General features: G+C 47.5%; 1 protein-coding gene across 1 annotated transcript in view; it reads right to left on the bottom strand.

Annotated features, from left to right (window-relative positions):
- Positions 1-14,081, bottom strand: part of LOC119453744 (uncharacterized) — a 66,044-nt gene that overhangs the window by 15,762 nt on the left and 36,201 nt on the right. Inside the window, exons 6-8 of the mRNA XM_037715807.2 lie at positions 7,643-7,743; positions 6,792-6,887; positions 3,247-3,353 (exon numbers count right to left, since the gene is read on the bottom strand). Of these exons, the coding sequence (XP_037571735.1) occupies positions 3,247-3,353; positions 6,792-6,887; positions 7,643-7,743 (304 nt within the window). The remainder of the gene's footprint in view (positions 1-3,246; positions 3,354-6,791; positions 6,888-7,642; positions 7,744-14,081) is intronic.

Raw genomic sequence — 14,081 nt, 5'->3', positions numbered from 1 at the left:
TCGTTAATTCAACCCCCGTTAATTTGGAATTTCGGTTCATTCGGATGCGGCGTCTGGTCCCGTCCAAAATGTGCATTGTTGCATGACTGAAGACTCGTTAATTCGGACAGATTTGACTGTGCTTCGGTTAATTCGAACTCCCCACCGAGGTAGGGTTGTGACGGGGAAGTAGCAGCGAATTCCGTTGCAGCGGACTCGCACCCGAAATCGATGGCGCATCCAAACAACTTCGAGATTGGATCATGGCCTCCGAGATTTAGAATGAGGTACGAGCGAGTTTTGCATCTCGGAGGCACAAAAAAAAAAACACGTGGCGCTAGTTCACAACCGAAATGACAGGCATTGCATCACTACTGTCACCAGCAACGGGCAACCGACGGATTTGCTTTTTCATTCTTCTGCATTGTTATTTTTTGTTGTCTACTTCGTGCGCGTCACCACCGTGCAAGCGACGCCGGGATGGCTTCTTCGTTTCCTGCCCAAGCCCCTGCAGCGAAGAGGGCGAAGTACGAAGCAAAGGATTTGGCTGCGAAGGTGCAAATACTGAAGGCGTTGCAAGTGGGAGCATCCCGAAAAGAAGTGATGGAAAAGTTCCAGGTCAAGAAAAGCACGGTGAGAAGTTACGTCAAGAACGAAGACCAAATTATGCAAGCGTATGACGGCGACATGTTCGGAGACAAGAGGAAGAGGCTCAGAACGGCAGCACACCCCAAACTACAAGAAGCGCTGTTGTGCTGGATTGCCGTCTCGCGTGATGCGCAGTTGCCCTTGAGCGGCCCCCTTATCTGCGCACAGAAATTCGCACTAAGCATGAACATTGACTCTTTCAATGCGTCGGAACAGTGGTTCGACTGCTTCAAGAAGCGACACGGGCTGGTGTTCCACAACGTGTGCGGTGAAAAAGGTGCCGTTAACGAAAGTGTTGTGCATGACTGGCGGTCTGGACTTTATGCCCGCCTTTCTGCGTACGAGCCGTGCAACATTTTCAACGCTGATGAGACAGCGCTGTTTTTCAAGGCTCTGCCTGATAAGAAAATCGTGTTTAAGGGGGACCCGTGCGTCGGCGGGCAATGCAGTAAAGAGCGGGTGACGGTTCTTCTGGCTGCGAAAATGACCGGCACAGAGCGGCTGCCGCTGTTGGTGATAGGAAAGGCAGCAAAGCCAAGATGTTTAAGAACATTAAGCAGCTGCCTGTCGACTACCGCTTTACCCGAAAGGATGACCGCCGAAATATTTCAAGCCTGGCTGCGTCAGATAGACCGCCGCGTTGTGGCCAAGGCTCGGAAGGTTCTGTTCATGCTGGACAACTGCAGTGCGCACACAAAGGTGTCCGGGCTCGAAAATATTGAACTTCTATTCCTGCCTCCAAATACAATGGCTTCCCTGCAGCCGATGGACCAGGGAATTCTACAGTTTGTGAAAAGCCGCTCTCGACGGTAGGTACTCGAGCGTATGTTGCTCTGCATGGAGGCAGACAAGCAATGTGAGGTAAGCCTACTCAGCGCAATCCACGTGCTTAGGTACGTGTGGAACAACATGCCCTCGCCTAAAGTAGTCACCAACTGCTTCAGGCACAGCTTCGTGCCCGATGTTGCTGACCCGGATGTGGCGGCCAATGTTGAAAGCGGCGAAGAGCAAGATGGGCACTACGTTAACATCATGCCAGCCGATGTGCCCCTGCACGATTACTTTGCAATAGACAATGATGTTGCCATTGCCGGCATAGTGACAGACAGCGATATCGTCACCGAGGTCATGGATGGGGAAGGGGAATCGGTGGACGAGGACCCCAACGATTCAGACGAGCGTCCACGTCCCACAATGACTGAGGCTGCGCAGGCGTTGACCGTATTAGAGGACATCTGCATGGTTTCCTTGAACAGTGTGCGTGAATTGAGTCATTTACGGGAACTTTGCAAAATTGTGATTTCGTCGCACATTTCCTCCGCGAAGCAAACCGCTATCACAGATTTCTTTAAGAAATAAAAGTCTGATGATGTCTGAATAATTTTTCAAGTGTTTTGAACGTACTCTTGATAATTCAGACCCTCGGTTAATTCGGACATCCTCTCCGGTCCCATGAAGTCCAAATTAACGGGGTTTTATGTATTAACAAGCATGGTGACAGCGCACACAGACAAACATGAACACATCCCACTCGATGAGCGCGGACACTAGCTGTCAAAACGCTGTAGTGAGTAAGTGCGGCAGCAGCAGCGAGCGATGTGAGCTTTGTGCTGTCTATCGCTTCAACGCAAGCGGAGTGTCGAGAACACACAGCAAGCACAAAGCTACGAGCCACCGACGCACCTACACTGCCTAGACTCTGCCCCCAATGCAGATAGCATTTAAGATAAGGCCACTGCCGCGCAATACGCAGTTGATGCCAGGGTACAACAATTTCTTTCTCTATGGTGCAACGCCGCCCACTATCCCTCCCTCCCCGCTTTTCTTTCTTGCACGAGCAAGATTTAGCAATGGTCGTCAGCTCCTCTCGCACGCTTTCACTCGCACATACAGCACACGGCGACGGCGTTATCGCCCTTGGACTTTACACAGAACATCTATGCGCCAAAACCAATTTTAGGGCCCCAACGCGTTATAGATACCAGTTTTAGATAGCAAATACAGATTTCAAAGGCTCTGCTTTTGCTGGCAGAGACCGAAAATATGTCACAGGTGTTGCCCCGGGCACTTCGGGCAGCCAATCCCATCGTCAAGCCATCAAGCCAAGTGAGATGAAAAGTCAACATAGCCGCTCGGGCTGGCAGTTCGCGACACATGATGCGGAAACGGTCCCACAGTTGCGACACAACAGCGGGGTTAGCAATGCATTGGGTCCTGTGGGAGCTGTGCCAGGAGCGGTCGAAAAACGCAGCACCCGGGAATGCAACAGCGGGGTGCTACTGTAAACCGTTGAATAGTCATACTGGTGTTGGGGTATTGGTGTGAAGCACAGAAAACAGAAAATTGCCCTTCATTTTGTCTTCTAGTAGTCAAACTGCTAGTGCAAAATTATTGAAAGCTGAATTTTTAAAGCACACTCGAACATCCATATCCTGCAAACTGTCATTACAGTCAATGTCCTTGTGCACATGTGCAGAATTGGGATTTTATTCATATTCCTCGGAGAAATGAACCTTTTCTACCTCCCATTATCATCCCACTTATGATGCAGGCTTGTGTGATGAATCAAAGGGAGAGAAAGTGCACGAATTGGTGGCATTGAAGTGCACAACGACTCACATGGTCTTGGCACGTTGCCAGGAGTCGCCCCAGACGTAGACACCGTGCCTACGCACCAGCACGGCACAGGTGTCGGGGTACTGCTCCATGGCAGCCCGCATGCTTGCCTGCAAAACAGCGTGACATTGCTTGCATTCGCAATGGACACATGCAAATCTAGGCTTGGGTGAATATTTCAATATTTTATAACAGTCAACTAAACAATATGTTATTGGGTAATCGCTCTGGTTCGAACAATTACTAATTTGATAACATGTACCGTACAAACAACAGTTCCAGTCTCGGCGGGCAAGTCACATTGCCGTCGGCACTACTCGCAGCCAAGACAAGCCAAAGATAAATTCATTTACAGCCACCAACTGACTGTTCGGATTCAAACATCCCTGCGACACCGCCACCTTCTCTATTGAACCAATCTAGATCGAAGTTTCGCATGCCGTACAATCTTGCTGGATTTTTCGGACACAATGTTGGAAAATGGCGCCATTCAGGTTGTCCGCCATATTCTCCCTTGTGTTGTCAAGGTGGTTTTTCGGTTTTCCAAGAGCCGCACAGGCTTTATAGCTGCTGTGAATGGATTTGCATACAGTCGTCACCAAACTGTAAGCTGTAACTTCGGTCACCGACACTCAGCAATGATTAGTTTTAACAGCCAAGGCAGTCTTATGATGAAAACACACTGCTCACCTACATGGCGACGGTCGCAAACCACCAGGAAAGTTCCCCGTTTACCAGTGATCTCCCCTGAGACTACCAATGAGTGGTAACCTAGGCGAAATCACCAATGTCTGGTCTATGCAGTACGTGCACAGGCTAGACTTAGGGCCGCAGATGCGCCGTACTGGTCAGCAGGCAACCAACCTGTGAGCTTACTGGTGGGAACGGGCTAAGCTCACAAATGGGCAGAAAGTGCCAAACTAAATCTGAGCACCACAGCTTACATGCAGTCAAGGTCACATTAAAAAGTCAACTATTGCCGTGACTAGAGGGTTCGAGGGACTAGAGGGTGAACAGATGATACAGTTAAACCTGGATATAACGAAATTGACAAATTCCCGAAAAACTTCGTTATAAATACGATTTCGTTATATGCAGGTTCGACGCGAAAATTCGAAAAAGAAACGCTTACCGTAATTACTCGACATTAACGCGCCCTCAATTGTAACGCGCACCCGTTTTCCGTTTTCGTCGAAGCACTCATCCTTGGAATGTCTCACCAGGTACCGGATGCATGGACGCGTGTCGTTTCGCACAAGCGCGAGGCATCGGAAACAAAGAGCGAGCGTCACGATGGCGTCGTAGCATCGTATAGTGTTACAGTAGAACCCCGCTGTTATGTTCCCGGGGGCTGCGTCTTCCCGGCTGTTACGTCGTTTTCGGCTGGTCCCAGCACAGCTCCCATAGAACCCAATGCATTGGTAACCCCGCTGTTGCGTCGCAACTGTGGGACCGTTCCCACATCATACGTTGCAAACTGCCATCCCGCGCCGGCCGGAGCGGCCATTTTAACTTTTCATGTCGCTTGGCTTCGTGGCTTGACGATGGCATTGGCCGCCCAAAGTGCCGGGAGCGACAACTATGACGTATTTTCGGTTTCTGCCAGCAAAAGTATGGCCCTTGAGATCCGTGTTTGCTATAAAGATGGTGTCTATGACGTATTTTGGCCCTAAAATTGGTTTTGGCTCATAGATATTCGGTATAAAGTCCAAGGGCGATAACGCAGACGCCGCGCGCCATATGCTGTATGTGCGAGTGACAACGTGCGAGGGGAGCCGACGACCGCGTCTAAATCTCGTGCATGGAAGAAAAGCAGGGAGTAAGCGCGCCTTCTTCCGTTGCACTCGAGGCACAGGCGAGGGAGCAAGGGTGGAGGGATAGCGGGGCGGCGTAGTACTGTACTCTGGCATCAACTGCGTACTGCACGGCGGCGCGCGGTCGCACAGGCCGTATCTTGAAAGTGATCTGCGTTGGGGCAGTCTCTAGCAGTGTAGGTGCGTCGGCGGCTCGTAGCTTTGTGCGTGCTGTGTGTTCTCGGCGCTCAGTTTGCGTTGAAGCGATAGACAACAGCACGAATGTCACTTCGCTCGCTTCTCTAGCGGCGCTTCCACATGCCACCAGCGTTTGACAGCGCATGTCCGCGCTCATCGGCAACATCAACTGGAAAAGGAGAGAGTGCCGGCTTGGTGGGCTAGACCAGCTGCAGCAAGTGGCAGGATCAGGTCTGAATGAAGGGAGGGGGAAAGGTCACGCCCGCGGTGGCAAGATCGCCGGGTCGAGGGATGCAGGCCCGCCTCGCGCACACACACATGCGCTCGCTTCGCATTCCGTCGCGGCGGAGAACGTGCTTCCAGTTGCTACTCGCGCAAAAATGACAAAATTTGGGGCGAAATCTTTAGGTTGTCGGAGGGGAAAATTTGTTATATCGAGGGGGTCTCCCGCTGCCACTTCGTTATGCAGAGGTCTCAAATACATGTGCTTCTATGGAGTAATGGCAGGGAATACAAAAACTTCGCTATATCCAGGAATTCGTTCTATGGAGGTTCGTTATAAGCAGGTTTAACTCTAGTACTATACATGCTTTTATTCTGATTAGACGTCTCGGCAACACTTATTAGACGCCTTGGTGTTCGTACTGTGACCGGAGACGGTGCGTGCTTGAGAGTATAAGGAATGCATACTTGATCCTGTTACAGTGCCCCTTTCCAATCTTAGTATGCGTTACAGCATGCCAGATATGCTTCACCACATAACACCACTTTATTGCGGCGAAGGTGAACATAGGCAACCGATCACCAAACTTTGAAAAGTCAAAGATTAATTTCTTTTTCTAAGCGAATATCAAATAGCACATTAGTGGAAACTACTATTCGCAAATTGAAATATTCCCATAACACTAGTTCTGGTTTCAAGACTGAAGCAGCAACAAGGCAGATAACTATGCCAGCGATGTATTAAATTAAAAATATTGGTATTTCTGCTCGACCTTGTGGGCTAACTTAATTAGCACCTGGTTGTGCAGGCAGAGTCCAAATTATCAAACGGCATGCCGCAAGGTGTCCAGAATTTCGGTCGTCCTTATGCAAGTGTATGGGGCCAGCACTGGTGCCAAGAAGCTGTCCAAATAAATCATGGAGCATGTCTGAATTATCGGCACTCGAATTAATGGCAGGGCAGTGTACTTTGACGATAATATTCTATGGATTCCACACAAATTATTTCCTTTCAAACACTGTCAGACCGTAGCAGCTCTCATGGTAGGTACATGCAGAATAAAGGCACCGCGGGAAACTCTCAACAAAAATTGTAACTAGGCTGACATACAGTTCATACTGGTTGATGGTTATGATTAGGTCTACTCAAACTTGTAAATAAAGATCGCTTTCATCATGAACTCATGTAAAAGTGAGGCAGTGGCCACTGCAGCCACTACAATGTTAGCAATAAGGTCGACGGTTATGGCATTCACAGTTGAGGATACACCCAACCTTCGGCTGGCAATGAGCTGGCAAACTGCCATTGGCAATGTCTGTGTCAGAAGTGCCCACCTTGAGGTCCCGCTCGAAAGGTGTGTTCTCGATGATGGGCACGACCAGTTCTTCATCGTAGCGGTAGCTGATGCCAGACTGGCCCTTCTTGATGCCCTGCAGTGAAGACAGATGCGCAGACAATGAACTGGCATGAAGAAAGAAAAAAAAGAAGTGTCCACAAAGTCCTGCACTATGCGATAAAGCAGAATAAAAACACAATGAAACCAAAACATGAAGTCACAGCAATGAAAACATGGACGTATAGGCAATAAAGTAACAAAGGAAGCTCTAAAGAACAACAAAACTCTGCATGAAAACGAAGGTGCTAAAAAACACTCATGATAGGCATGCAAGTTTGCTACAGTGCACCTAGAAAATAACTCTCGATGGCACTAGATAGACCGCACAGTCGCGCCACGTCGCAGAAAAGAATCCTGGGGCGGCGGTTCCTACATCCTCGACCCAGAGAGCAAGACTTGGAGCTGTGACATGGTTCATTATGTGCTGCAGGCTTTCCTCTCCCTCTAATTACACACACTGAAGCACTCCAATACAGTGGAAGCTTACAGAAGTGTGAAAAAAGCCTATCACCCGAAAAGACCCAAGATGCAGGCTGCAGTATGTTCCACTTGGAACATTTTCAACGCACTCTGCCACAATCAGATAAACCAGAAGACGTATGAAGCAGGAATGCAATAACAAAAATTTATGCAGGAAAAAATGAACAGGCATCCAACAAGTACAATATGAAAAAAAAAAAAAAACTGCATTTTCAACATTATTCTTCTATCACAACACAGTGTAAGCCAGTAATAGCACAGCGAGATTCCACTGTAATAGCTAGCGCTATTGACTACTGAGATGCAAACCTTGATCATTTCCTGGTGAGTGATCCGGAACTCGGGGCCCGGGTACAGCAGGGTAGCCAGCACAGCCGCCTTGGAGTGAGTGTGAATCACTGCCCCTGCACCTGTAAAACAAACATCATACTAATCATCATTACTACCAATATAATTACTATCAGCCGATTTTTGCTTACTGCATGACGAAGACCTCTCTCTAGAGCCTATAAAGGCTTCAGAACAGATGCAGAGCGACAAGGCCAAAAAGGAAGAAAAAGAATGAAAAAGATGAAGAGATATATATGATATATATATATATATATATAGATGAAGAGATATATATATATATACAGTAATGTTGCCTGGTACCGATGAAATCACCGCGGTGTTTCTGAAGCACACCGAGACATATTCATCGATAATCCTGTCACAAATATTTACTCAGTCTTCGCAGTGTTCCCAGCTTCCTCATGGCTGGAAGGCGGGGAGGGTGGTACCAGTTCCCAAGCAAGGTAATTTATCCAGCTCCCTAAACTATAGGCCCATCACATAAACCAGCATTCCTTGTAAGCTTCTAGAAGATGCAATATACTCCAATCTGGTAACGTTCCTTGAAAGTAACAACTTCTTCTGTATGCATCAACACGGCTTCAGGAAACATTACTCTTGTGAAACCCAGCTCCTTCTTTTTACTAACGACCTCTTTAACATCCTCGATCGCAACTGTTTCGTGGATTGCATTTTTCTGGACTTTCAAAAAGCATTTGACACCGTCTCTCACTTCCTTCTTCTTCTAAAATTGAAAGCCCTTAACATCGACCCCAACGTGCTCCAGTGGATTGAGTGCTTTTTATTAAATCAAAAACAGTACGTCACGGCAAACAGCTATGACTCTCATAATTCTACTGTAACTTCCGGTGTACCGCAAGGAACCGTTCTCGGACCGTTACTCTTCTTAATTTATATTAACGATCTTCCTAACCACGTTTCCTCACAGATTAGACTTTTTTCCGACGATTGTGTAATTTACCGGGAGATAACTAAACCAGGCGACGCACTGCTGCTTCAAGCTGATCTGAACGAAGTTCAAGTATGGTGTACTCAATGGCTAATGAAACTGAACGTAAATAAATGCAAAGTAATGAGAGTCTGTCGTAACAGTAATGCTCCTACCCTTTATCCTTACTTTCTCAATAATGCTATCTTAGAAACCGTTAGCTCATATAAATACCTTGGCGTTCATATATCTAATACCTTGACATGGCAAACTCACATAGATTTCGTGGCTAACAATGCTAATCGCATGTTAGGTTTCCTTCGCCGAAACTTTTCATTGGCTTCTATCTCTTTAAGACAGTTACTGTATAAAACACTTGTAAGGTCGAAACTCGAATATGCCGCCTGTATCTGGGATCCTCACTCTGCCTCGCTTACCTCCTCTCTTGAAGCTATTCAAAACCGAGCCGCCCGTTTCATCCTTTCTAATTACTCTCGCACCGCAAGTGTTACTGCTATGAAAATTTTCCTCGACCTCCCTGACCTTGGGACACGAAGAAAAATGGCGTGGCTTGGGCTATTCCACAAAATATACTATACCAATCATCACCTCAAGAATACACTACTCGCTGCTCCTCATTATATTTCAGCACGCACCGATCACAACTTCAAGGTCCACGTCCCAAGCTCACGTACAAACCTACACGCTTATTCCTTCATTCCAAGGACATCGACCAGCTGGAACCGCCTCCCCGCTTCCATTGTCAGCATCCCCGTTCCATCATCTTTCAAAACCGCGATTTCCAATTATTGTATTGAGACCCACTCCTCTCTGTAACGCCCCACGTGGCTTTGAGAGTATTGAAATTAAAAAAAAAAAAAATATGAAAGAAAGTCATCGCATTGATGTCAAACAAAGGAATTAAATTGAACTTGTTCAACTCACAATTCCACTACGGTTGCCCCCTGTCTTTAGTCAGCTGACGCCAAGTTGTGCCTGTAATCAAGCCACCTATTTCTCCGGCATCCTTGACTGTGCTTCCCTTCCGACCCATTCCGTAACTCTAACATACAACAGAATCTTGGCCATACTAATCTCTCAGGACGGCGAAAATATTTGTGTCACCCAAAATTCATATACAGTCAAACCTCCATATAACGAAGTTGTAGTTGCAGCGAAAAACTTCGTTATATCGAGGTTTCGTTCATTCAATAGAACTAAGATGGGGAAATAAAAATTGTTGGTTACATCGTGAATTTCGTTAAATCGAGCTTTGACTGTAACCTAAAAACATTTTGGAAAATGTGGAAATTACGAAATGCCTAACATGCTCAAAATTTGTCTTTTTTTTTTTGCAATCACAAGGCCTTCCTTTATTTCATACGGAAGAAATGTGCTGCAGAATTTGAGAAGATTGCACTTTTTAGTGTGCTGTCTTCAAAATCGAGGAGAAAATCGTGCTTCGAGAGGCGCTATCGCAGTGTACGGCTTTTCGTTGACGCGGCGCCACCATCTTGGTATCGCTGTAAACATCAGAGATTCAGACAGCCGCAGCAATGTAGTTCTCCATGCAGAAATAAAAGTAGCAAAAGTGATCGCAAAAAGGGAAAGCTAGCGTCGCGACTCTTACGGCAGTCGCGTGGCGGGCAGGGAGCACTCCTGTTGGTTAACGCGAATTTGAATCACTGACACACCTGTTTTGCGCACATTTTGGCAGCAGTGAGCTATGCACTTTGCGCGTTCCGAGGCAAACATTTCGAAATCTGCCTAGTTATCTCGAGTTTCCTTTGCTGCAGCCCAATGGTGATAAGGACACGATTTGTGTAAGATAATGGAATCTGTTTTCTTTGTGGCGGTGAAGCTACTGCGTATAGTGTGATCCGACGGGTGCAAAGGTAGTAAAATTTTGTATTTTCACCGGGCGCCAAAGACGACGGAAGGCATGGAATACAGAGATAAGGCTACCATGGTAGAGAATTCTGCAGATCTTGCTCACACGGCAAGACTGGGTCGAGTGCGATTGCCGGCTCCCGATAAAGTTGCATGGTGTTTGAAAAAGGCCGACAAGCAAGACACTGAACAGAACAAACATTATTATGCTGCATTTATAGAGATGGGGAGAGCGGAGGGGACGCACGCCGGTGAAGTCAAGTTGGAGTGACGTAGGTTGCCCAACAGCAAACGACTGGCATATTTGTGTGGCTGCTATGCCAGCCTGACAACAGCAAGTGTCTGGCGCTACTGACACCGGGACCCCCTCGCTGGTTCCGCCAGCTATCAGAAGGCAGCTGGATTGTTCGCATCATCAGCCATGGTGTGAAAAGCAGTTTACAAAACATTTAAACTTTAGAAAGTTGTAAGCGAATGAACTTAGGCTGGGACCTTTAGAAAATTCAAATCATCTCAAAATTCGTATCAGGCATGATTGTATCAACTAGATTCTACTGCAGACCACCGGTTATTTAAACTTACGCACTACACAGCCCCTGTCCATCTGCATTTCTTCCAGGATAGAAGCTTGGGCTAGTTTTTTCAGTATTAGGAATAGTGAAGCAACACGAAAGCCATGGACGGAAGGAAAGACTAAGTATTTGTCTCGATTCTTTTATTTCATCCACATGTATTGCACTGCTGTACTATTCCATTTCTTCTTAATGTCAACCAAAATATCAACTACACCAACTGGCTCTCTAAATCCATGCTACCATCTTCAAGTCTCTTATCGTTACACTTGTAGACTCTTGGTGAAGATCACAGACACGTATCGTCTGTAAAAAGGTCTGTATTTTTTTTGAAAAAAGAGGAAATTGAGCGGGCCCGCAAAGTGTGCTGGTTGCCGCAAAAGTTTTCAAGAGAGAGGAAAAAAAAAAGGGGAAGCTGAGAGAAGAGTAGAATAGTACGTGGATTTTGTGTGAAAGGAAGGCAAAAGAAAAAGGAGTAAGAAAAGGGAGATCATGCACCGAATGATGTTCGGCATCGCAGGTCGGGTCATTGTGTTTGAGGGCTCGGTCTGCAGTCCTCGCAGAGGTCTGTTATGGTGTGCCTGTGCAGCATGCATCGGCGTTTTTTATCACTCTGGGGCGTGATACGTGGTAGGCACGCAGTTACGGAATGGTCCCCAACCAGAGAGGAAGCTGAGGCGACAACCACTGTTCATAAAGCAATACTGATATGCCAGTGAAGGCATTGAAGTGGAGGGTGACAACAAGGAATGCACTAGCAGGGCAGAGTCTGCATGACCAGAGAAGGAAGGCACGGCAAATGAATTAAGTGCCGATGTGTCAGGTGTATGGTGGCTCGAGTCTTACAGGAAAATCTCGTTACTACGAACACCACATTAACTAACTTTTCAGATTAACAAACTTTTGAGAAATCCCCCGCTGACTTTTAATAGTTTCAATGTAAAATTATTTCAGTACTACGAACTTCAGAATACTGAAGTTTCAGAATAACGATCGTTATTCAGTTTCCGTCTCATGTTAACAACGCCTCAGTACTACGAACTCATATTCCAAAATCTGGGATTCTTAGATTTCCGTGTATCCAGTCACGGCAGCCGAAACAGGACGCTAGCAGACGACAAGGCGCAGAACGCGGATGCCGCGGCGCACAGGTCCGGAAAAGCTGAGACAGCGCCTGAGAAAAAAAGAAAAAAACTACGCTGGCACGCAGCATCAGCGCGTCGGAAAGCGCGGCAGCCACCTCTCGAAAGGCCAATCGCCCACGATAATCACTTCACGAGTTCTAAAAAAAAAAAAAATCTCGAAAGCAGCGTGACGATCATGCGAATGGGTGACAGCAAAATGTCACAAGGGAAGCGGCAGTCGCCCACGTGGGCATACAGGTCCTTTCGCCCACACGCCTTTTCTGTACCTTCCAACCCGGCGCGCATTGCAATGGATCCGTCCCTGGTTTAGGACGACGCCCTTGTGCTCTACAGCGGCGCAGTGTGCCCGAAGGCCCCGCGTGGATAGATATTCCAACAGCGCAGCTCCGTAGAGCAGCGGGACCAGCAGGCGCGCATCAGGTCGGGCATCACCGAAAAATACTTTTGCCCTCGACTTGCACTTTTTTCATTCCGAGGCAGGGTAACAGTGAGCCGTTCTTTCTGAGAAGAGGTCCCGAAGTGGCGATTGTCACGCGCAGGACCATTCGAACGCTAGCTGAGGCGACGACTCATCTGGTTATGCGAGCGGATGTTCTGCTCAGACGAGTGTTGCCTAGCAACGGAGGCGCATCTCTTCCTTCTTTCCGCGTGCCTCTTTCGCGCTTTCTGCGGCCGTAGTAGCTACACGCGCGGAGAAATGAAACCCCCGAACTCGTGGGGTTGCCACACGGTCACACTTTGTACTTTCCGGGCGGTGTCATTTACGCGCGCTTGCGCTTTTTAATAGTTCAGGTGTTTGCCTCGAGCGAGACAGTTGCGGTGTCCACGGCAAGAATTGTGAAAATAAACAAACAAACAAACATTGCACTTTGGAGGCGACATGGAGCTTCCTTTTTGTCGGTAGTTTTCTCGGCATCAGCGTCTGTTTTGAGCGTGCCACTCTTATTACACGGTGCTTCAGTGGTGCGTGGTGCCAGAATCTATGGCAAATACCAACAGCGCGGGCCGAAAGCCAAAAGCGACGTCTTCGTGGATAGCTCATATGGTGACAACTTATGAACTGATAAGTTAATGGGCCGAACGTTTAATTTCGAGGCTTTCACTATAACAACTTTTCAGAATAACGAACCATTTACCGCGGTCCCCTCAAGTTGGTTATTTTGAGATTTCACTGTACAAGTGCGGTGGTACCTGATGTCAAGTTAACATCAACAAGAGAGAGAGGTTTATTTGAAGACAGGCAGAGAGGTCGGCTTGAGCGTTAGTTTGCTCTGGCCTGCTACTCTACACTGGGGAAGGGGGGGGGGATAAAAAGAGCGATGGATGATGGTTAGAAGGGAAGGGAGTTAGAAGGGAAGCATTCTAGAACACAGAATGACCCGAAGTAGTGTGGCTGAAGTGAGCGAAACAGCGAGCGAGCCATACTGCCAAAAAACTTAATGGCTGTCTGTAAATCCAGAATGATGTACACCACACAGGGTCTGTGCAAGTGTGGAGGCTACAGATCGATGTTTTGAAAGCTATTGCACAGCTGGTCAATGTACTCGCTGCAAGAGGGGACGGCGTCTTACACTGACAGGACAAGCAAGGTGACACAAACAAGTCCTGCAGTGGCGCAGAAGAGGCCATCTTTGAAGGCAGATCAAATTCCAAGCTGCGTGAGCAGTTGCTTAACCCATTTGTTAAGGCGGTCATGTGCTGTGAGCACTGCTTTGAGATGGAGATGAAATGTCTCAATGAGGCCTCTTGTTTGGACATCGTACAAGACTGTTCGCAAGTGTGCTCATCCGAGAAGTTGAGGCAGCTCCGCAAAAAGAGGCGATTTGAATTGCCGGTCCCGATCAGTGATAACCTTTGATGGG

This window comes from Dermacentor silvarum, chromosome 5 (genome assembly GCF_013339745.2).
Source record: "Dermacentor silvarum isolate Dsil-2018 chromosome 5, BIME_Dsil_1.4, whole genome shotgun sequence".
Lineage (NCBI taxonomy): Eukaryota > Metazoa > Arthropoda > Arachnida > Ixodida > Ixodidae > Dermacentor > Dermacentor silvarum.
Note: the sequence above shows the minus strand (reverse complement) of the source record. Positions and strands in the feature narration are given on the sequence as shown.